This window comes from Carettochelys insculpta, chromosome 11 (assembly GCF_033958435.1).
Source record: "Carettochelys insculpta isolate YL-2023 chromosome 11, ASM3395843v1, whole genome shotgun sequence".
NCBI lineage: Eukaryota > Metazoa > Chordata > Testudines > Carettochelyidae > Carettochelys > Carettochelys insculpta.
The window spans coordinates 48,914,194-48,936,847 of NC_134147.1; the positions used below are offsets into that span (position 1 = coordinate 48,914,194).

At 44.7% G+C, this 22,654-nt stretch overlaps 1 protein-coding gene across 1 annotated transcript; it reads right to left on the minus strand.

Moving 5' to 3' along the window:
• Positions 1-1,067: 1,067 nt before the first annotated feature.
• SLC25A20 (solute carrier family 25 member 20) lies at positions 1,068-21,508 on the minus strand. The gene is made up of 9 exons (XM_075005801.1): positions 20,692-21,508; positions 17,886-17,978; positions 13,045-13,172; positions 9,784-9,874; positions 7,995-8,112; positions 5,550-5,622; positions 4,930-5,039; positions 2,871-2,995; positions 1,068-2,259 (listed from the first exon to the last, which is right to left on the minus strand). Exons 1-9 carry the CDS (start codon positions 20,950-20,952, stop codon positions 2,197-2,199), a joined length of 1,062 nt encoding a protein of 353 aa, XP_074861902.1. The 5' UTR covers positions 20,953-21,508; the 3' UTR covers positions 1,068-2,196.
• Positions 21,509-22,654: the final 1,146 nt, after the last annotated feature.

The window sequence follows — 22,654 nt, forward strand, 5'->3', positions numbered from 1 at the left end:
TCAGAGATACAGCATCATGTGGCACAGTCTTCCCAGGAGCCCATTCTCCCTCCCAGTCTCTCTGCAGAACACACAGGCAGTGACTGACCGCATATGACAGAACAAGGAGGACTGTATTTGCCTTCCTCAGCAGCTCTGGGCTCCTCCTGCCCCCTTCTCTCTTCACAGGCACAGAGAGGCTCCTAACGTGCATGGGCTAGCAAGGTAAGTTTGTGGTGGGGAGGTGGCATCTAGGGCTGTCGGTATCCCATGCTGTGGGGCTCTTCAGACAGCAGGAAGATCCACTTGAACCTCCCCACCAGTGTACCCTCTAATCTTTTCCACCCATGTACAAAATAAATGTTTCATGTGCACTGAGGCACATGCAGATTAGCTGAGTGCCAAGAGCTTGGCGGTGCTGATCAGCTGACAGCATGGGAATTCTTCCCGAGCAGCCTCACCAGCGTACAGGGAACACTGCTCGCTCCCCGCTTGTTTGAATGAGCAAAACACACAGTCTGCTCCTTCAATTATCCTCTCTGCTGGTTACAAAGAGCAAGTGCCTGAGCTACTGGTACTGTAGCAGATAAGAGAACATGGGTGCGGGGGGAAGGGAGTGGGATACAGCCTGGCAGAGACTGCACCATTAATATAAAGCAAGGTAAATGAATGATATGCATTAGTGGGCCTGGGTAGGGACAACTTCTCATTTCCCAGCCCTACCTTCCACAGGTGCCTCCTGAGGAATCTAGACAGGGACGCTCTCCCAAATCCACTCCTCTCACCACACCTGTAACAACTGGTTCATCTGATTCCCACTATGAGAAAACAGCCTTAAAAACATTTGAATCTATTAACAGTGACACCACACACACAGCAAATCTCAGCGACTGCACATTTCAGCTGTTTGTCACATTCCAATGGCTTATATCGGGTAGATCTAAAGGCATGGAATTACCAACCCCCCAGCAACAGGCTGCACACCAGTACAGGACTAGTCTGCAGGCTGATCTCAGAACTAAGTTTTAGACAATATTTTTATGCCCTTTGCATATGCTAATCATGCACCAAAATGCAGACTGCAAGCATTCTAGCTGAGCAGCAGCAATCTTTATTGATTCCTGATAAGACGGATTATTTAATCGCAACTGGAACAGGTTACAGATCAACCCACCTGTTCCTTACATCAACTGTATCAACTCAGATTTGGTCATGTTTAACAACATCTCTTAATGCTGAGCTGAGGAACAGAAGTAAATACAGACCCAGGCAACAACTCCAGGGCTAAGACGGAATTCAACGCCAAAGTTTTAAGTCTTCTCCCACTTGGAAATCCTCTTGGAATTTGGTAGGTCATGATCTCCCAGAATGCATTCTTCAGGGAACATCAAATGTAGCACAGATGGCAATGAGTCACATGGCATTTGTAATGTATTCTCAGACATCAGTGAATCAGGAAGTACCAAAGGGATTTCAGAGGTGGGGAGAAAAGGGTTTTTAATGGGGGGAGATCAGGTACAACTTGTTTCTCTGCTGAATGCCCCTGCCAACCTTGGTGGTGGTGGTGCTTAGTTAAGGAAGCTGAGCATCATTCACTCTTAGTTCCACAGTGCACTGTTTGTCTGTTCAAGGCACTCACCATACAAGGTCCTTTATAATCTCTCCATTACACAGACACAAACCTGTAATCTGTTCTGTTCCACAATGCCCTCCCATTACGTGCACATAAAATGAAGGCACTATCAATGTGCTAACAATGAAGAGACTATATCTACGACTGACAGAAAATAGTGTATTACCTCAGCATTTGCAATCAAGTGTTAAGCTATATCCTGAGAATAAGTGCATTCTGGCTGGTAATTACTATTTTGAAAGACGTTGTCAGCACTACCTGCTTCTTTGGTTAAAAAAAAAAAAAAAAATGGTAAGAGACTCTCCCCCTCTTCCAGAAGGGGTGCTAAAGGACTCTCATAGGTAATAGCACTAGCTGTCTATTTGCAAGAGTACTGCTATGGTGCATTCACACTTCCTAATCCTCAGGAAAACTCTGCACCAGAACTATGGCTCAGGGTTCAGAATGGCACCTATTACATCATCCAGGGATGTGAGTAAGGCAATGGGGATTAGAAAATTAATCATTCCTGTGGTTTCCCAAGTCATTCCTCTAACACAGCCCCAGGGCCTTTTTTCCTGTCCCAGGAGGACATTTCCTAGTCTTCAAAAACTTGGTGCAAGCCAGTTAAGGAACTTCATGGCAACTTCAAAACCAAGGAAACAGGCCTGGAACAGAGAGACAGGACATAACAATGAGCGTTACACACACAAAATGGGAGTGTTTGGAAAAGGTCTTCTCAGAGTTGAATGGTAGAGCAGCATTATAAACCCCAAACATGGTTTTATTTTTCCCTATCCTCCCATTACTTCTAGTTCAAGATAACTGACGTTACGACTTTGCTGTGTGCTTCTATGGCAAAGGCAGAATTGCTGATCTTCAGTGTTACTTGCTAGATCCTCTCTTAAAACAAGTGCAGAGTCAATCTAGAGAGTCAAAACGCTGGCAGCTGTGTTGGATGTGTAGATTCTTAGTTAGTGCTAATGCTAAGAAGGGCTCAGTGCAAAGCCTGTGCTCCTGCTTCTGTTAGTGCTAGTCCTATAGCCTACTTTAATTTCCCAGCTAGAGATATTTGAGCCAGTATTTTAAAAGTTTGGAAACAGACCCCCACACCATACACCTAGAGATGTATGCTGTAATGTAAAGCAGCACTAGTGAGACAGCACAAGAGTCAAAGTGTCTGGAATCACGGAGCTAGCTACCTCCTTGCAACAAAGTAGGGAGTTAGGGGGTGTGTAGCCAGCTCCTTACAGCCCACTAGATATTATGGTTTACTTACTGCATTAGCAGGAAAGGCCCGGATCATAACAGCTGTGAACCCTTTGTACAGGGATGAGACGCCTTCCTCTCGGATAAGCTCCCTCAGCACATCCCTAAAGCCATTGGGATACTTCCCTGGACCAGCTGGTGACAGAAACAGAACATTCCATCTAAAATTTGTGACTGCAGTCGGTGGAGACTTCAAGGGTTACATTGCAGCCTCCATTGTAATTCACACCCATTATTTTCCAAGTAACAAATTATTTCAAAGACAAGACAGCTTTCAACAGAGTACTTCACTGACCATTAGTGCAAAGAGCCCAGTGAGCAGGAGCCACATGCTCACCTGCACTGTAATGGTTTTAAATAATAATTGGATCGTATGGGGAAAGAGAGGAACTTCAAGGGTTAGAAAGCTGGGAACTTCAATCCAGCAGTCTTACTGCTGGTCATACTAACGGTATTGGTGGAGAGGCAAGTCTGGGGTGTATTAATCAATAAAGACTAGTTCGAGAACAGACTGGTGTTATTTCTCACAAAGGATATGGTTATGCTCACAAGTTTTGCTGACAAAACCCTGGTTTTGTCAACAAAACTTGTGGAGCGTGCGCACGCAAAATGTGTTTTGTCGACAACTTCTTGACAAAACTCAGCACTTTTGCCAGCAGTGTTCTGCCCCACAGCCATGAGGCACAATCTGCTGTTGACAGATTCGGTCACCAAAAAAAAAGCTGTGTGGTGCTCTTGGGGGGCCTTCTCTTGAGAGACAGGGCATCCAGAACAACGGGCAGCCCCGTCTGCTGTGCTTCTGAGTGCCTGTTTTGTTGAGAGAGTGGCCGGGCAGTCCAGCCACTCTGTCAGAGTGGAGGGCTCTGTCGATTGCTTTTAGTATGTGGCCTCACTCTTTCAGCACCAGCTTTGTCAGGAAATCTCTTCCAACAGTGACTTCTGTTGACAGAACACTGCAGAGTAACCATAGCCAAAGAGTATCCTCCCACACACCAGAGCCAGTAGTTGCAGTGGCTCTCCAGTGAAATCTACAGGCTCCATTTTAATGCTGATGTTATACAGATCTGTCCAGCTGTATCAAGAAGTGATGTTATAGGAACAAATTAGCCGATCATGTGATGTGCTACTGGAAAATATTACAATTACAAGACCTGTTACCAATTACTTCACAGACTAACCCATCACCAGAGTCACAAACAACTTTTGGAAAGCGATTCAGTGGAGTAGGAGCTGCAATATTCTCCTACAGCTCATTCAGCTGTTGCTCCCTGGGTCTGCAGCATCACAGAAACTACATTACAGGGAACAAATAAACAAAACAGAAGATTTTCCTTCATCAGCAACTGCTGCTGGATACACTGGGCCAGAAGCTCTGCCTGTGTCTTTGATGTAGGGGTCTTGTAAACGCAAGCCAGAACCAGGTAGTCCTGCTAGAGGCTGCTGCAGAGCTCTGTAGTACGGGGATGTTTCTCTGGGAGAAGAGCCAAAGGAAACAAGAACAACTTTGGCAGTCTTTGTTGAAGCCCAGACACCTCAACTGTCTGTCTTCTCCTCTGGGACTGGGCTGACACTACTACAGTTCTGTGGCGTGAGTGCAGAATATAGGTATTTCTGTGATGCCTGCAGATTTGCCTGTCACAAAGCAAGAGCTTGAGAGAGGCACTCATACCTATGGCAGCCTCTGTTCCACTAGCATTTTTATTTTAGATTCCACCTGCTTCAACTGAAGCAAGCATGCCTGGTCTGATCTGAAATGATAAACACTTTCAATGAGGAATGTGTGTATAACAGACACTGCCTAGCAGCAGCTTTCAGCATGGATCTCAAACAGCTCTGCAAAGGAGGTTTCACTTTACAGATGAGGGTATAGAAGAAGCATCCAGTAAACCTGTAGCAGAGCTGAGACTAGAACGCAGGTTTCCATGTCCCAGTCCGGCACTGGAGGAGCCAGCCCACGCTGCCTCCTTTCTACAGTTCTGCTCAACCACGAGTGCTCTGTTGGACAGTCCATCCAGCCCACAGAAACAGTTCCACAAGTTGCAGTGTTACACAGTTGACATCTGACTCACCAGTCTGGAAGCGGGATTTCAGCACATCCGGAGGAATAGCAACAGCCCAGTTGAAGATCCCTGCCATGCCCCCAGCAAAGAGGATTCTGGGCACGCTGAGGTCACTGACACTACAGAAATAAGGAATTGAAAAGGTGTCTCTCATTAAGCTAATACATGGAGACAGCTTGGCTGAGAGATAAAAGACATCACAATGGTACAGACCTAGCCTGAGAGCAACAAATGCAGCGCAGGAATTCAGAGTGAGAAACTTGTGGCCGTAATATGCTGTCTTTCTATGGAAACGCTCAACCCTTACTGCTCTTATACCTGCAGCACGACAAGGATGCCTGAAAAACCTGCTTTTGGCAGACAGCAGGGAAGCATGCCGGGCATGCTGAATGATCTTGTAATTGTGCCATTAAGAACAGTGCTTCAAACACTGTTCAACAATCAATCCAATACCACAGTGAGATGAGTCAACTCAATGGAAAAGCCACTGACAGCAAACTCCTCATCAATCACAGAAACTGTGGTTAGTCGCTGTGGAGATTTTGTTCTCTAGCCATTTGCTTAGCAGGAGAAATTGATGGGAAGTGTCTGGGGAAAGTTAGCACTGCCCTGACTTGGATTTAACTAACCTCTTCCCCTCAGGGGTCAGAATGTTTTTCAGCCATTCATACGTCATGAAGTACATTCCACTGGCTGGAACATCTAGTTGGGAGAACAACAAAGAGACTAAGAAGTGGGGAAAACAACACCTGATCGCTTCCACATGCAAGTAAGAAGAGAGGAAAGGAAGCACAGAACCCTAGACGCTCTGAACTCACATCAGCTGCCAACATTAGGGACTGTTCTGCACCAGCCTCAGCAATGCCATCAAGTACCAATAAGTTCCCTTTCTGAGCCTTCAAGTGCAAACTGCTGTCTGTCTAGGCCAAAAAGCAAGAACATTTTCAGAAGGAGCAGGAACAAGGCTGCAGAAATACCTATTCACAAACCTTTGTTCCTAACCCTTCCAGTCACACTGTTTCTTAGCTGCTACCTTGACTATGAGAAAGGTCTAAGCTCCCCAAACTGGAGACGAGGCAGATGAAGCCAGTCTCAGTAGCTTTGTGGCCTGTGCAGAGAGTTTTTTCCCAATCAGATTTTCTGGTTTGTTATGTTCTCATTCAGCCAATGCTCAGCCCCATGGCTAGGATCAGACAAGCAGTTCTGTCAGGCATGTTGTCCATGCTGCTAACTACTACAGTCCTATGAGAGTCATGGGGCAGACTGTTTCCTGGGCTGGAGAAAATACAAAATGCCTAAAGCTGCTCTATCTGAGGAAGCTCAGATGAGATCACTACCCTCATCTGGAGCACATTTTAATCTCATGCAGGGGAGAAAGCAAAAACATATTTCCAACCAGAGCCCTGGGGCAATGTTCCCTGTAAGCTGACTGCTTGGGCTGCCACCCAAGACAGATACCAGTGTCACCCAGCTGACTAGCAGAGTGCTCACAGCCAACTGCAGCTGGCAGCAAGTGTTGCTATCAGGATGCACATCTGCATATGCCTCAGTGCCCATAACAAAATTTAATCCCCATGTGGATGGATGAAAAAAAAACAAACAAAAAACTAGAGGGAACATTGCCCTGGGGCTTTAATTTGTTCGTTACAGGTGCTTATTTGTTGGAAGCTGGGGGGGGAGGGGTAAAGAGGAAAAGGAACATCACAGACACACAAGATACTTTTTGTCCATACCAAAAATGCTTTGAAGCAGGGACAGGGTAAATCAAAGTAATTGTATCTTTCAATAACCAAAACGGCCATCTCAATTAGACTGAGGCTGCATCTACACTATGAGATAAAGATCAAATTTAAGGGAGTTAGCTCAATATTTAAAAATCGTCACTGTCTTCACTGTAAATACCATTAGCTAGAATTAGTGGGCCCTAATACCAATAACAAAATGTCAATAATTACTGGATGGGTATAGTGTCAATTTTGAATTTAAAATTCCAATAAAGGCTAGTGTGGAACTACCATGTCTTTAATTCAACTATATTAGCCTCCAGAAGTGTCCTGTATGTACCCCAAAAAGCTGTGTGGTGACCCTCTGTGTATGGCTGCTTCCTTCTCCACTGCTCTCCATCCAGGTGCGTAGGAAGAACATAGGAAACCCACAAATTTTTGATTGAATTACAATTTGAATTCTGCAGTGCCCAGGCCTGCAAATACAAAGGCCCAGACGCACAGCTGATGGAACCAGGTGGGAGTGGACAGGGCTGATAGCACAGCTGCCCATGGCTATACCAACATCCACAGAGCATGTGGGTCACAAGGAACCCAGGCAGGTTTGGGGGAGGGCTGAATTCTGTTACTGTGTGCTGTGAATTCTGGGACAGTGCTTTACATTCTGGGATTCTAACATGAAACACCGACAAGCAACCAGGGTTAAGGCACTGTGGGATAGGTACCCACAATGCACTGCTTTTGCTGTTCAGCATGCATAGGGCAATGGGGACGCGGAAATTCAACACAGAAAAATGGTGGGTCGAATTTCAAGATGGTTTGTGGATACTTAAATTCAAATTCATAAGAACGAAAGTTAAAATATCAAATGTGTTAAGAACTGAATGTATCTCACAGCGCAGATGCAGTCTGAGTCATCATACATACAAATCCCATCCCAAAACTAAGAAAAAAGCTAGTTTCCTATTTTTTCTATGTGCTCCTCCTTTCCCCACAACCATCATCCCTCCCGCATCCTGGAAGTCAGCCACAGCCTTCTGCTTCTTTGATTTTATTGGTCTTTACCTTGGAAGTCCTCTTGTGCATATATCTAGCTCCTTTCCCCTCATTCCCCCCCCCCCCCTTTTTTTTTTTTTTTTTTTTTTTTTTTTACTTCCCTTGTCCTCTCCCTCCACCAAAACTGCGATGCATCTTAGTTTTACTTCTCAATCCCCTGAGCGACAGGGGTGGCTGTAAAAACAGCAAAGCCTATCTCAGTGCCCCAGAGTGAGATTTATGATGTTAGCTCAGTTTTGTTCTGATGCTTCCCTTCCTACAGTGATACTATTAGCATACATGTACTGAACTTACCTCTCATGAGGGTGAGCACAGTTCCCTTGTATATACCTCGAATTCCAGCCTCTCGGTACAATTGTTTTGCACAGTCAATTGGGCCAGCATATTTACTTTCACCTGAAGCAGCCTGGATCTGGAGAATTAACGTGATTGTTATTTGGATTATGCCTGGTAGACAATTTGGAAGATTTGTGCTGTCTGAAGCTAAATTGCCAAGTGAAAGTTGACAGCTCAGCTCTTTTCCATGTAAGCATAAGCCAAGGATCTCCTGTTAACATACAGATAAAACGGTGCAGTGCAGGTGAAGTCATATTCCTAGCCCTCGTGTTCCCTTTTACAGTCTTTCTTCAACTGGCAGACATCCCTGAGGTCACTGATACAGACCTCAGGCCAACATAACTCCAGATAGCCCCAGCAAAACGCACCAATGTTAAGGAAGGCCAGTCCCTGATCAGAAATAGGTACATGCAGTCTCAATCCCAAATTCCCTTTAACGTGCATTCCCCTTTGTGTTATGCCACTGCATAGTTTACACATAACATAACTTCTCTCCCACCCAGATTGAAAAGGTTTTGCTCCCCCATGTGTTTACTGAACCATGCACTCGCTGGATCATGTAAGAGTCGAATTCTTACTTAATTTTGATATAACAGATGAAAGTAGTTAAATTATTCCAGATTTACACTGTCTAGAATCTGAACCTCCGCCCCGCCCCAGGTAATGTCACAGAACTCAGACCATTTTTATGAGTAAAGATGTTCTGTAATAATGATTTGCACATTGGATTCAATGTTGAACATCTATTACAACACTAAGAAGTACAGCAGTCAGTGTCAGAGAGGGTAGAGATCAGAGGGTCTGGCACGGACAGTATTTTCATTTGTTTGAACTTGCATTTCCTACCAGGGTTTTTAAAACCAATGGTGGTGACTGATTTAAAGTTCACACTCACTAGACTAGTTTTACAATAGCTTGTTTTATATATTTTTTAAATAGGTCCTTCTGTTACATACAGGATTCCAGGAAACTAGGGGCAAAACATTCATCACGCAAAAGTTTCATGGCCCTGAACAGCACTACAAAGCAGGGGTGACCAACCTGTGGCTTTTGAGCCACATGTGGCTCTTTGATTAATGAAATGTGGCTCCTTCTTGGAGCCATGCACTGGCACTTCTTACCACCACTCTGTGCGCACGTCCCATTGCCCTAAGGGAGAAGCGTGCATCTGCAGTGGCAGCAGCGGCTCTGGTCAGTTCCAGGCACTGGGTTAGAGTGGGGGTAGGGAGAGCGCCTGGCTCTGGGATGGGATGGGAGATTGAGAGACGTATTATACGTATTTTTAATATATCCATTTATATGAATATATATTATGTATCTATATAGATATATATAAAATATATAGGATAAATGGCTCTTTGCACTTTATACACAGCTATTTTGGCTCCGAGTCTCTAACTAGTAAGCTGCCCCTGCTAGAAAGACTTTCCATGAGAAGATGAGATCCTCTGCAGATTTCAGAAGTGCCCAGGAGGTCAGCTGGTATCCCAGGCTGATGATGCCTGTATGGTGGAACACATGCTGTATTTACCAAACAGAAAGTCAAAAGGATGCCATATAAAGCTTCTTCATGAGCAAGTCACACCATCTTATACTTCAGCCCAGCTGAAAGGGTATTTTCAAAACGTACTGCAGAGTAAGTGTGCTAATTACAGGAGTTACACCTTTCTAGCAAGGCCTTTTTAGCTCAGGAGACAGTCTTAATTTAAGAGTGGGACTTTCTCTCCCTCCATCCACAAAGTCTTACCTGCAAAAGGCACTTGATCCTCTCTCCTGGAGCCATGATTGCAGTTGTGAACACTCCAGACAACATGCCAGCAGCAAACACCTGGGGATATCTGCACAGAGAACAAGGGAAAACAAAAGATCCTGAGATAAATAATCCAATCAACACAGCACTTAGTAAACAGTCAGTATGAAAGGACTTTTATACATTTATCTGTAAAGTAGCTTTAACAACTTTAACAATCCAAAACTATGGTTCCCTCAGCAACTATACCTTGTCTCCAGTGCATTCATAATATTTTGTATTACTCAATGCACTTAAGTTTTATGCTACAATATACAGAGTGTGACCAACTCATTTGGCCCAACTGCAGGGCAGGCTACCTTGCCATGCAGGCAGTAAATAAATAAATCTGCCTTTGATGGCTGGTACTCATACAGAAGTAAAATCCCATTTAATTGGTTAACTGCTTACACACCACGGCTGCTTTTACACTTGCCCCCTCCCACTGGAAATGGCATGGTAACTGAGGCGCTAACGAGCATATTCAGCAGTTTATTAGCATAATGGCAGTTGCTAGAATTTCAAAGTGCAAACTTTGAATTGCAGATTAACAGTGTAGATGAGAGAAGCTTCAAAATAAGCTCCCCACTTGGACATTCTCTTACTCCCACAGAACTAGATTGGTATAAGGGAATGTCGAAGTGGGGTGCTTATTTCGAAGCTTCTCCCATCTACACTGTCAATTTGCAATTCCAAGTCTGCACTTTGAAATTCGCGCAGCTGCTGTTATGCTAATGAGGTGCTGAATATGCACATTAACACCTCATTAGCCTGCTTCTAATTGCCTCATTACCATGCTAGCTCCCATCAGAGGTGGCATGTGTTGAAGCAGCCTAGGTCTAACTAGTTAACCTATTAAGTGGGATGCGGGGGCCACTGGGGAGGGTGCCCCTGGGGAGGGTGCCCCTACCATGTACAGGGGCTGCTCCAGCCAGGGCCACTGCAGACGGAGACAGTTCTGGCCAGACTGAAGCATCCCTCGCCCTGCAGCATGCCCAGGGCTGCCATGGATAGGGACGCCCCTGGCCTGGCCAGGGCACTCCTGCCCCATGGCACACCCAGAGCCACCACGAAAGGGGGCTGCTCCAGCTGAACCGAAGCAGCCTCCGTCCCAGTGTGCTGTAAGTTGGGCACTCCAGCTCAGCTGCAGCAGCCCCTATCCATGGTAGGGGGACTGCTCCTGTCCGGCTGGAGCAGCCTCCCCATCCACCCCTTTCCCCCAAGGATTGCCACAAATGGGGATACTCTAGCAAAACTGGAGCACCCCCACCTGCGATGGCCCTGTGGGGCCAGGGCAACCTCCTTCTCACAGCAGGCAGGGGATTCTTTAGCAGGTTTACTGGTTACAGTTAACCAGTACCTCATCCACATTTAGTATGAGGTTTACCAATTAAGCTTTAACATCCCTAGTTGTACACACCTGTAGGAGCAGTGGGGGAAGAGCTGGAACAAGGTAACATGTTGACCCTTGTCACCAAGGAGCTAAAAGTCAGAGCTTCCTCCCCTCACCTTCTCAGGAGACAGTGGCAGGGTGCCAGTTGTCAGCCTCTAAAAAGCAACAGCAGCACAGATGGGTAGCAATTGAGTGCTAGGTCTGCTGTAAAAATAACACTTTTCATACTGCCACCCTTACTTCTGCACTGCTGCTGGCACGGTGCTGCAGGGTACCTGGTCAGTGGCTAATCCTCTGTCATCAGAGCTGGGCAGCATTATGCGAGGGAAGAGGGAGAATGTGGAAATTATGTGAAATATCAAATAAGTTTAAGAACCACTACTCTAGACCCAGAAGTCTTCCTGCCCCAGTTCAGCAAAGCACTATGGGGACGTTTACACAGAAGACTTATTTCAAAATAAGCTAATCCAAAAGAGTTATTGCAAAATAGCTTATTTCAAAATAATGCTGCTACACAAAAATGCATTCTGAAATAGCACTTAGCTGTCTTGAAATGCAGTGTCTACAGACATATACCCTACTTCAAAACAGAGCCATCGGGTGCATTGTAGCTTATTTCAGAATAGGCTCTATTCCTTGTAGAAAGAGGTTTGTCAATATTGAAATAAGCCAACTGTTTTTTTGAAATTATTTCAAAATAACGGTTGCACTGTGTTGAGGCTAGGATAGGACAGTTATTTCAAAATAACTTTACTGTGTAGACCTACACAAAAGGACTGACTTGGATAGCAATCAAGCACATGAAACAAGCATGTACTTAAATGCTTTTCTGAATCATGGCTTCAAAATTCCCCTCTTATAGATGTTTCTTCAAAAACTCCTGATTTGTAAGAGAACTTGAGAGAACAGTGGTGGATTTAGAATATTGCGTGAGCAGAGCTCTTGAACAAATGTACACAAGTGTATTGTATACACATCTGAAGGGCTATTTCTATTAGAAAACTGAGCAAGTGGATGTATAGTATGCATGGTTCAAGTTTTTCAAACACCTTTTTTGATCCCTAAGCCAAGGTTCTTCAGAAATGTCACACACTGGCCCTTACAAAAGGGTCAGTCTATTGGAATTTGGACATTTCAAAAATAAACCAATTTTTTAAAATTTAAATTAACCAAAAACAAAAAAAAACCCACTCTAATTCACAGATTATCACTGCTAACAGCCTTCCAGATTTCAACTTGCGGCCAAAAAAGAAGTTTAGTTTCAAAAAGACACTTTTCCAGAAGGTTGTAGAAGCCTGAAATCAGAGACAGATCATACAAATGACTCTTCAGCCACACCAAAAGAGAGGTCCTCCTGTAAATACTAACCTAACCTATTTTAGCGTACTGAGTAGATGCAGGAAGAGTCCCACTTACAACCAGCAGAAAGGAAACATCCTATGGTCTCACCACCATGTGTGTCAGTCAGACAGCTATCCTGGAATATACAGGTAATCTTCTATTCAGTTTCCCTTAACAGCAAGGCTGTTCTATGTTATTATATAACATGCTGGATTCAGCTACAACCAAATTGTTCTGGAATGGCTGTCTTTCCACACAGGGAGGGAGCTGCACAGTACTTGCCCATCTGCTATCTGTTTTTAGCCTGTGATATCAGTCCCACGCTTTCTGGAGTACTACCACTTGTGTTTTGGAGACTTTTTTTTTAAATTATATTTATAAACTAAACAGGCGACATTTACACTGCAAGAGAATGTGTAATTCCACACAGCAGGCTGGAAGCTGTAGAAAAGGTACCCCAAGCATCTGAACAACTCAGAACTCACGTCAGAATGTCATCAGGGTTCCTCTGCTGGAGCTTTTTCCCCAAACCAAATCCAAAGAAGCACACAGCAAACATAGGAGTCACTCCAATAATTGGAGCTGCCATTCCTTTATACAAGCCTCGGACTCCCTGCAAGACACAGCTGGGGGTTATTATACAAGGTTTCATGGAGCACTCTTCGGGGTGATAAGTATTTCAATGCATGAAGCAGCAAGTTACCATACAAGACTACGACAGCAAAGGCTGACAGCTGCAAGAATGAAAGGTATTTGCCTTGGTACAGTTTTAAAACACAGCCTAGAGGGGTGGTAGGGAAGTCAGACGTAGTCTTGCTAGTCCTAATGGAAGGAAGGGGTGCAGAAGGGATACCTACCAAGATGGCACTGGACTAAGCTCTATATGTTACTCTCCAAATAACTGCCTTCCTGCTTCCACTCACTCACACTTCTCACTAGGACTAACTCATCTCTCTCCCACCCCAAATATAAAGTAGCTAGTGGCTACCTTAAATGCACAGACTGAGCCATGCATGATTTTAACAGGACTGTATCTCATACATATGTGTACAAACACATACTGTATTAGAGTCTTCAAAATGAAACACTTCAGTGTAATCCTGACCCTGAGCATGTAGACAAGTGGGCTGACTCCTTCGTATGTAAGGCAACTGATTTCAATGGAGTTGCAAGAAGGATTTGACCAACTCTGTTTAACCCTTTCACTCCCTCCTCCCAACTAAGAGTTCTTAACTCCATTTGATAGGATCTGGGAAGCAGTGTTAGGAGCAACCTATCATCAAGAACAGTATCAATTTCTGCTTCTTAGAATGAATAGTTTTAAAATCAGCTTTCTGTTAGAGAGCCTTAGCAAGAAGCAGGTCCTGGAGTTTGGCAGGTATTATTCATTCCTTTTAAAATGTTATGCCATCCTTTTGGCTAAGGCCAGGAACAGGTGCTCCCACTTAACCCTCCTGCCCCATTCCTCTGTACACACCTGCTTGCTGCCTCTGTTAAATTCCCTTCTCATAGGTCCTGGGAAACAGCCTGCAGGAGAACTTTCCTCAGATCAGCACACAGGCATAATGCAAGTGTCCAACAAAAAAGCAGTCATGTAGCACTTCAAAGACTAACAAAATAATTAGGTGATGAGCTTTCATGGGACAGACCCACTTCTTCAGATCATATCCTTAGCAGAACAGACTCAATATATGAAGCACAGAGGTCCAAAAGTTGTTATCAAGGTTGACAAATCAGAAGAGCAGAGATATGGCGTGGGGGCTTGGCGTGGGATGGGGAAGTTAAGAGTTACATAAAACATCGAAGTATGTAAGAGAGTCCTTATAATGAGTCAGGTAATTGCTGTCCCTGTTCAAACCACGTGTTAATGTGTCAAAAAAGATATATTGGCATTAGAAAAGGTTCAGAAAAGGGCGACTAAGATGATTAGGGGCTTGGAAAGGGTCCCATATGGGGAGAGGCTAGAGAGACTGGGACTTTTCAGTTTGGAAAAGAGGCGATTGAGGGGCGATATGATAGAGGTATATAAAATCATGAATGGTGTGGAGAAAGTGAATATAGAAAAATTATTTACCTTTTCCCATAATACAAGAACTAGGGGACACCAAATGAAATTGATGGGTAGTAGGTTCAAAACTAATAAAAGGAAATTTTTCTTCACACAGCGCACAGTCAACCTGTGGAACTCCTTGCCCGAGGAGGCTGTGAAGGCCAGGACTCTATTAGGGTTTAAAAAAGAGCTTGATAAATTTTTGCAGGTCAGGTCCATAAATGGCTATTAGCCAGGGATAAAGTATGGTGCCCCAGCCTTCAGTACAAGGGCAGGAGATGGATGGCAGGAGATAAATCACTTGTCTTCTGTTCTCCTTCTCTGGGGCACCTGGCATTGGCCACCGTCGGCAGATGGGATGCTGGGCTTGATGGACCTTTGGTCTGACCCAGTATGGCCATTCTTATGTTCTTATGTAAATTAGAATATCAATGTTAGTTCTGAGCATTCCCTGCTGTAAATGTCTGTTAAAGCCCCTTTTCAGTAGAACGCAAACTTTCAGATAACAATATTTTTTATTGAGCTGTGGTTGTTGTAGTATCCTAAGGTATGAAGTAATTTAGATAGTTTTATTGTCCCCTTTTTTTTGTAGGGAGTGGAACTGTGTTTTTTAGATTTCTTGTCGAGATCTTACGTGAAGGGGTGAGGAGGTAGGATTACCTTTGTACTTAGCAGTAGTGAGACCATTAGTGGATACTATGTCCAGCTCTGCTGCTCAAGAAGGACGTTGAAGAATTGGAAAAGGTACAAAGACCTACAGAATTATAGGACACTTCGGAAGTCTCCCCTATAGCGAAAGACTTGGAATGCTCAATTTTGTTTGCCCAAGATAAGGTTAAGAGTTGACACAATCACAGAATACAAGTTCCTGGATATATAGAGATTTCTGATACCACAGTGTGCTGTTTAGCAGACAAAGGCATAACAGGATATAATGATTGGAAGCTGAAGCTAATTCACACTAGGTATAAAGGCACAATTTTTTAAACAATGGAGGTAATTAATTCACTGGCACAACTCAGCAAGGGACACAGTGGATGTTCTTCCACGTACAGACTCTAAATGGAGACTAGCTATCCTGATAAAAACCATACTTACGGGCTTGATGCAGGAGTCAATGGGACAAAATTCAATGGCCTGTGTTATGCATAAAGTCAAACTAGATGAACACAAGATTCCGAATAGTAACAGAGAGATAGCCATGTTAGTCTGTACTCCAAAAAAAAAGGCAGCAGAAATGTAGCACTTTAAAGACTAACAAATCATTTAATCGTTTTGTTGGTCTTTAACAAGTCCTACATTTCTGCTGCTTTGTTTTTGTTTTTGTTTTTTTTTTTTTAAAAAAAAAAAAAAAAAGAGATTCCAAAGTAATGGGGGGACTTCAATAATGTTCCCCGTATGCTGAGCACATGGGCAGCTGCCTAGGAGAGATTCAGGTGCCACCCAGCTGACCAGCCGACCCCCCCCACACAGTGGGCAGCATATGTTTCTACTGTGGTGCACATCCACACATACCTCAGTGCACATTACAAAAGTTATTGTGCCCATGGATGGAAAAAAGTGAGGAAACACTAGACTTCAACCACCCAGATATCTGCTGGAAAAGTAATAAGGCAGAACACAACATTTTCAGTAAGTTCTTAGGATGTATTGGAGACGACAACTTTTTGTTTCAGAAGGTGGAGAAAACAAACAAGGGGACTGACTTCATTCTGACTGACAGAGGAACTGGTGGCAAATCTGAAAGTGGAAGGCACTTTTGGTGAAAATGATCATTTCATGTTTACTTTCATCCATTCTGAGGAAAAGAAGGAGTAAGCAAAGAAGAAGAATGGCAAAGACTGCTTTTCTGAAGGCCATTAACTAAATCAGAGCTGGGAGGTAAGCATAAATGGGGAAAAAAATCCTACAGGAGAAAGGAGTTCTGGGGAGTTAGCAGTTTCTCAATGAGACATCATTAAAGGCACAACTGCACACTTTTCTGACACAAAGAAAAGTTAGCAAGACTAAGAGGCCAATATGGCTCCATACAGAACTCTGATGATGCAACAGTCTACAAACGAATTCTATACAGAGTGGGAACAGAGAAAAATTTATGAGGAAGAAAACAAAATAGCTAACATTACAGGGATTTTCACAGAAGTAATTATCACCTACCATGTCCTTTTTTATAAAGAAATATTTTACACGTATATTAGGAGCAAAAGAAAAAACAAACAAAAATTATAGCTCCTCTGCTTAGTGGAAAGAAGAGCTAACAACACCAGATTATTTCAAGAAAGCTCATGTGTTTCATGACTAATTTGCTTCACATTTTACTAGAAGAGATTAACTGTCACCAGCTACTAGACACATAATATTAGCAAGAGAGAAGAAATACAGCCCAGAATAGGAAAAAACAGTTCAGAGGTTAGTTAAGTTACATATATTCAAAGTATGCAGGGCCTAATGAAATCCATTATTTGAACAATTAGGAATTTGAACACAGGGAAGAAAAGTAACAGAGAGGTTGCCATGTTAGTCTGTATTCTAACAATATAAACCAGCGGTCATATAGCACTTTAAACACTAACAAAATAATTTATTAGGTGATGAGCTTTTGAGAGGCAGACCCGCTTCCTCAGATCTGGAGATATAACATTTCTAGTACAGAACTGACTGGTTTATAATACAGAGCTCAAAAAAATTGAAGTAAAAACTGACAAATCAGATACACAGAACTGAAAGAGAGGGGCGAGGGATGCAAAATACTAAGTGCCCTGCCTGAGATCATTGTTGTCATTCTACAGTACAGCAGTGCCATCTGGCCTTAAATAAATAAATAAATAAATAAAAAACAACTATGAATCTGAACTAACACTTCCTCTTCTGCCTTGTCACAGGTGGGATTATGGGTTCTAGAAGAAATTAGAGAGACATACCAGAGAAGACTCCATAGCACTGGCATCAAAATTCCACCACCTACAACAATACAGCTAGCAAACAACTGCTTATGTCCATCATAGCCTTAACCTTAGCTATTAATATCACCAGGTTTCTGACTTAAGAAAAAAAAAGATATCAGATTATACATTCCAAAGATTAGGCTCTCCCTCTAAGACAGTTCTCCTTTCAGATTTCACAATCTGAATCGATAACTTAAGAGTTTTATAGTGGTGGTGGTGGTGGTGGGGTGCGGGTGGGGAGTGTTGCAGATTCCCATGCTGTTCCACTTCAATGACATACATGAGCAACTGACATTTTTGGCATGCTCAGAAAGTGCCAGTATACAATTACCTCTCGAACAAGAGTCCTTCTGAAACAGTCGAAGGTCCCAGAATAAAGTGGAGGCTGCCCAGGCTGAGGTTTTGGTTGAGTCTGTAGTCTGACCTGTAAAACAAATTTTAAAAAGTTCTTTTTTCTCCCTCTTTTAAGATACATGACTTTTTAAGGTTAATTACAGAGAGCCACATTAAAGCCACAGTTTTTATAGTCAGACATCATAGTATTTAGCATGAGGTTAAAAACCTCTATTTTAGCATCTGAAAGTATCTAAATAAGAACACAAATACATTAACCTATTTCAATATATTTATAAATATTACATTTATTTTAAATTCAAGTTAATTAATACTCTCGATAAAGCAACAACATATTTGTCAGTACTTTTGAAGTCCCATTGTTCTTGTACTTTTTCCCCCCATCTGCTAAACTCAGTATGGTTTGTCACTCAAGAAAACTGTTTTATTTATCCTCAAATCAAAGTATAGATTTAAAAGGGGAAAATAACATGTTAGTGTATAAAACATTTCCCCTCTAGAATCATCAATCCTTGGAGCAATAATGCAGACCAAATACTTATAACATTCCAAAAAGCTTTCCACACATGCTATGATGGGGCATCATGCGCTGGAAGCTGTACTCTCTTGGTCACATCTGTGTCAAAAGAGAAAGCCAGATGCAATCAGCTATATCCACGTAGCTCATGGCTGGTCACCAAGAAAACCTTCTACTGGGCAGAGTTTTGTTACCAACTCCTCAGTTACTTGTCTTCTGCCTCCTTCCCCTATTTCTAACAATTAATGGAGCTCAATATCACAAATTTCCCTTAATGTGTAATTTTCTGATGATTTTGAGAACAAGAGGTTTGCTTTTCATTCACTACTGATATTTCTAACTACTTTCTAAATGACCTTTCTAGATGCACCATACAATAGGCACCTGAGTATCTTGCAAGGATGAAAGGGCTGGTTAGACACAAACAAGCAAAGCACAGATTGTTATAACTGTGTATTCCAGACAGATGCTACTTTTTTGAGAGTATCAATGAACTAGTGGTTAGTGTACTAGCCTGAGATTCCAGGGTGGAGGGGCAGAAACAGGGAGTTGGTTGAGTAGCAGCTTGCCCCTTCTTTCCCCCCCACCTACCCCTTTTTTAAATAAAAAAGGCACTGGTTGAAACTATAGAAAAGAATAGAACTGTCAGACACATCGACAACCATAATTTGTTGGAGAAAAGTCACCATGGTTTCTATAAAGGAAAATCATGCTTTACCAGACTTCTTTGAGAGAGTCAACAAGCATGTGGACAAGGGTCATCCAATGGACATAATGAAGATTTCCAGAAAGTCTTTGAGAAGGTCCCTTACAAGGCTCTTAAGTAAGGTAAGTTGTCATGGGATAAGAGGAAAGGTCCTCTCCTGGACTGACAACTGGTTAAAAGAAAGGAAATATATGGTCACATTTCAGAATAGAGAGAAGGAAAACAAGCGGTGTCCCCAAGGGTCCGTATTGGGGTCAATATTATTCGACATACTTTTAAAAGCTCTGGAGCAGGTGATGAGCAGCAGGATGGCAAAACGTGCAGGTGATACTAAACTGCTCAAAATAGTTAAGACCAAAGCAGACTGTGAAAAGCTTCAAAGGGATCTCATAAGGTTAGGTGATTGGGAAACAAAATGGTAAGTTATTTTTATGCTGATAAATCCAAAGTAATGTACATTTGAAAAAAAATCACAACCACACATATAAAATGATGGGTACTAATTTAGCTATTAGTGCTTCAGAGCAAAATATTGGGAGTCATTGCAAATAGTTCTCTGAGAACATACACTCCATGTGTATAAGCAGTCAAAAAAGCAAACATTGTTAGGAATCATTAAAAAAGGGATAGAAAATAAGACAAAGAATATCTTATTTCCTCTATATAAAGCCATGATACATGTGCAGCTCAAACACCGCATACAGATCTCAAAACGATATATTGGCATCAAACAACAAAAGTGATTAGGGTTTTGGAACAGGTACCATACGAAGAGATTAAAAAAACTAGGACTTTTCAGCTCAGAAAAGAGAAGACTAATGGTGAATTTGCCAGAGGTCTATAAAATCATGTCAGCTATGGAGAAAGAGAATAAGGAGAAGTAATTTACTTGTTCTCTGAACATCAGAATTAAGGGTCACCAAATGAAATTAATAGGCAGCAGCTGTGAAAGAAAAAAAAGTATTCACGCAGGGCACGGTTAGCCCGTGGAAGCCCTCGCCAGAAGAGGGTGGGACGAGCAGGGCTTTAACAGGATTTTAAAAAGAACCAGACAAATGCCTGGCGGACAGGTCCCCCAGTACTTAGTAACCAGGGCGGGCAGCAGTGGTGTCCCTAGCCGCTGCTGCTCAGAGAGGGATCGCCTAGATCACCTGTCCGGTGGCACTGGCCACTGTTGGCAGACAGGCTACTGAGGTACACGGACCTTTGGTCTGACTGAATGGGGCCGTCCTTAGGGACGGGTGGGCCCCAGTCCGCCCCACCCCTCCTCTCCCTCCCCACGCCTCCGTCGCGCCGGCCACCAGCTGGGGGGGAGGAGCGGACCGGGTGCCGTGGCGCCTGCCCTGCTGAAGGCCATGGGAGTTCCAAGCGGCCTTTGCCATTTTGCCAGCCCCGGGCCGGCAGCGCCTCGAGGGGACGGGCTGGGGGAACCTCTCGCCTCGAGCGGGACGGGCCCGCCGCGGCCTCCACACCGCCCGCAGGGCGCGCGTCGCCGGGGCAACGCCCGCGGGCGGCCACGCCAGCCAGAAGCACCGCCTCGAACGGGGCCTGCGCCCTCACCTTGACGGTGTCCAGCGGGTGCCCCACGAAGACCAGGCAGACGCCACCGAAGCCGCCCGCGAAGAAGTTCTTCACGGGGCTAATGGGCTGCGGCTCCTTCGGCATGGCTGCGGCGGCGCCCACGCTAGCGCTGACCTTTACCCCAGTGCCGCGCCGCACGGCACGCTGGGACTCTGGAGGACCGGCCTGCCGGAGCCGCGCGGGGTCTGCGCTCCCGCCAGGGGGGCAGCCCGTTCGCCCCGGCTGGGGCGTGCTGCGCATGCGCGTTCCCTCCCGGCCGCCCTTCCCCGTGGTGTTAGGGCTCCTGCCTGGCCGGGCTCGGCGTGTTTCCGGCCGGCTGCTCCGCTGCTGGCGCGGCCCGAGGGAGCCCGGTGACTAGCCTGGCAGAGGCCGCTGATGGAGCGGGGTTGCGCTGCGGCGGGGCGTCTGGCCCGGCTCCCCGCTGAGCAGTGGCGGGTGCGGGCGCTGCCGGCTCCGCTCCCGCCCGGCCATAGCGCCCTTCCGCCGGCCGCGGCCTCGATCGCGGGTGGCTGCCGCGGACCGCCGGGAAGCTCGTCCTTGGGGAACTGCCGGCCCCGGGCGCGGGGAAGGTGCAGCGTTTCTCCTGCCGCCGGGCTTGAAGCGCCCGAGCCCAGGCTGCGCCGGCACTCCCGCGTGTGGGGTCCAGCCGCGCCCCGCGCCGCGCAGCCCGGGAACGGCGGCTGTCCGTCCGCAGCCAAAGACGGCACCCGCAGTTCGCTGCGGGGGACAGGTAACAGGCAGCCTGTGACAGGTCGCGCCCCCGTGCTTTACGGAGTGGCTTATGGATGTAAGCGTGTGTAACTCACGGTGTTCTCAGAATGTCTGTATCCTGTATCCTACGGCTCTACGGCACCAGCTGCTGGGTCTGGACGTTCCGTTTTGGTGCATGTAGCATTCTTCTTTGTGAAGTTAGAAGTAGGAAATGCAAGTCTGTTTATAGTTTAAAATGGGCTGATGACAGCCATTACACCTGCCCCAGACCCAGTGACTAGATGATCAGCTAAATGACTTGTAAACAGCCTGGTTTCTCTAGAAAGTCAAGGCTATTGGTGCTAGAAAGACATATGACCATAGCATTTGTTATTGAAACCATTTTGATCCAGTGTTTTTCCATGGGACAGGCGATTATAAAGCAAAGGTTTCCCAACCTATGAAAATTTAAGCACCCTATGTATATTCAAGCAATGGGAAGCTGTCAGATTTTTGTCTTCATCCTGTTTTGGAGTCTGCCTGATACACCCTAGGAGGAAGCAAAGAACTATGAAAGGCTGTTGACCTAAGTCAGAAGAAAAGAAACAGTGCTGCTTTGCAGCTTGAAGCAGACATGAGAAGAGCTGTTTAGGATACAGATCTGCATACAGTGTCTCATAGGGAAGTTAGAACTAGCTATGTGTTTTATTTTCATTTTAATAACTCACTCTGATCTTTCAGTTTTCACCTTTCAGCATTTAAATCATACTTCTTATGCTTAATAAAAATCTCTTCTCTTTATGCTCAAGCCCAGCGTAAGTAATTATTACCAGGGTGGGATGTGGGCCCGTGGGGGAGTACCACAGTGCATACGTCTTTTTAACCTATAAAGGGGCTTTACCTGATGAGCCTTCTTCGAAAAACTTTTGCACGGAGAATGATGGATTTATTTGGGGATTTGATCCCTTTAAGGGGTTGGTTTCCCAGGGGCTGTGCCCTAGAACTGCCTCCTCCTAGAGCTGAAGTAAATCAGTGCCTGCAGTGCTCTGCAAGACAGTAGTAACCCCATCTCTGTGCCTTGGCTGGGGGAGACAAGGTGGTGCAGAGCCCCAGAGAGCAAGAAAGTGGGTGTCTGATATAAGTAGACTAGCGAATGAGCCCAAGGGATTTCTGATTGCATCCTGTCACTCTTGTCCATCTCTCAACAAGGGAGAGGGGAGTGCTGGTGAAACCAGCATGCCCTCTGCCAGCA

Coding starts and splice junctions, on each gene's coding strand:
- SLC25A20 (XM_075005801.1), bottom strand. CDS start 20,952: ATGCGCAGCACGCCCCAGCCGGGGCGAACGGGCTGCCCCCCTGGCGGG. Junction 8,113..9,783: donor GGATCAAGTGCCTTTTGCAG/GTAAGACTTTGT, acceptor TTAATTCTCCAG/ATCCAGGCTGCTTCAGGTGA. Junction 5,040..5,549: donor CTGACCCCTGAGGGGAAGAG/GTTAGTTAAATC, acceptor TTATTTCTGTAG/TGTCAGTGACCTCAGCGTGC.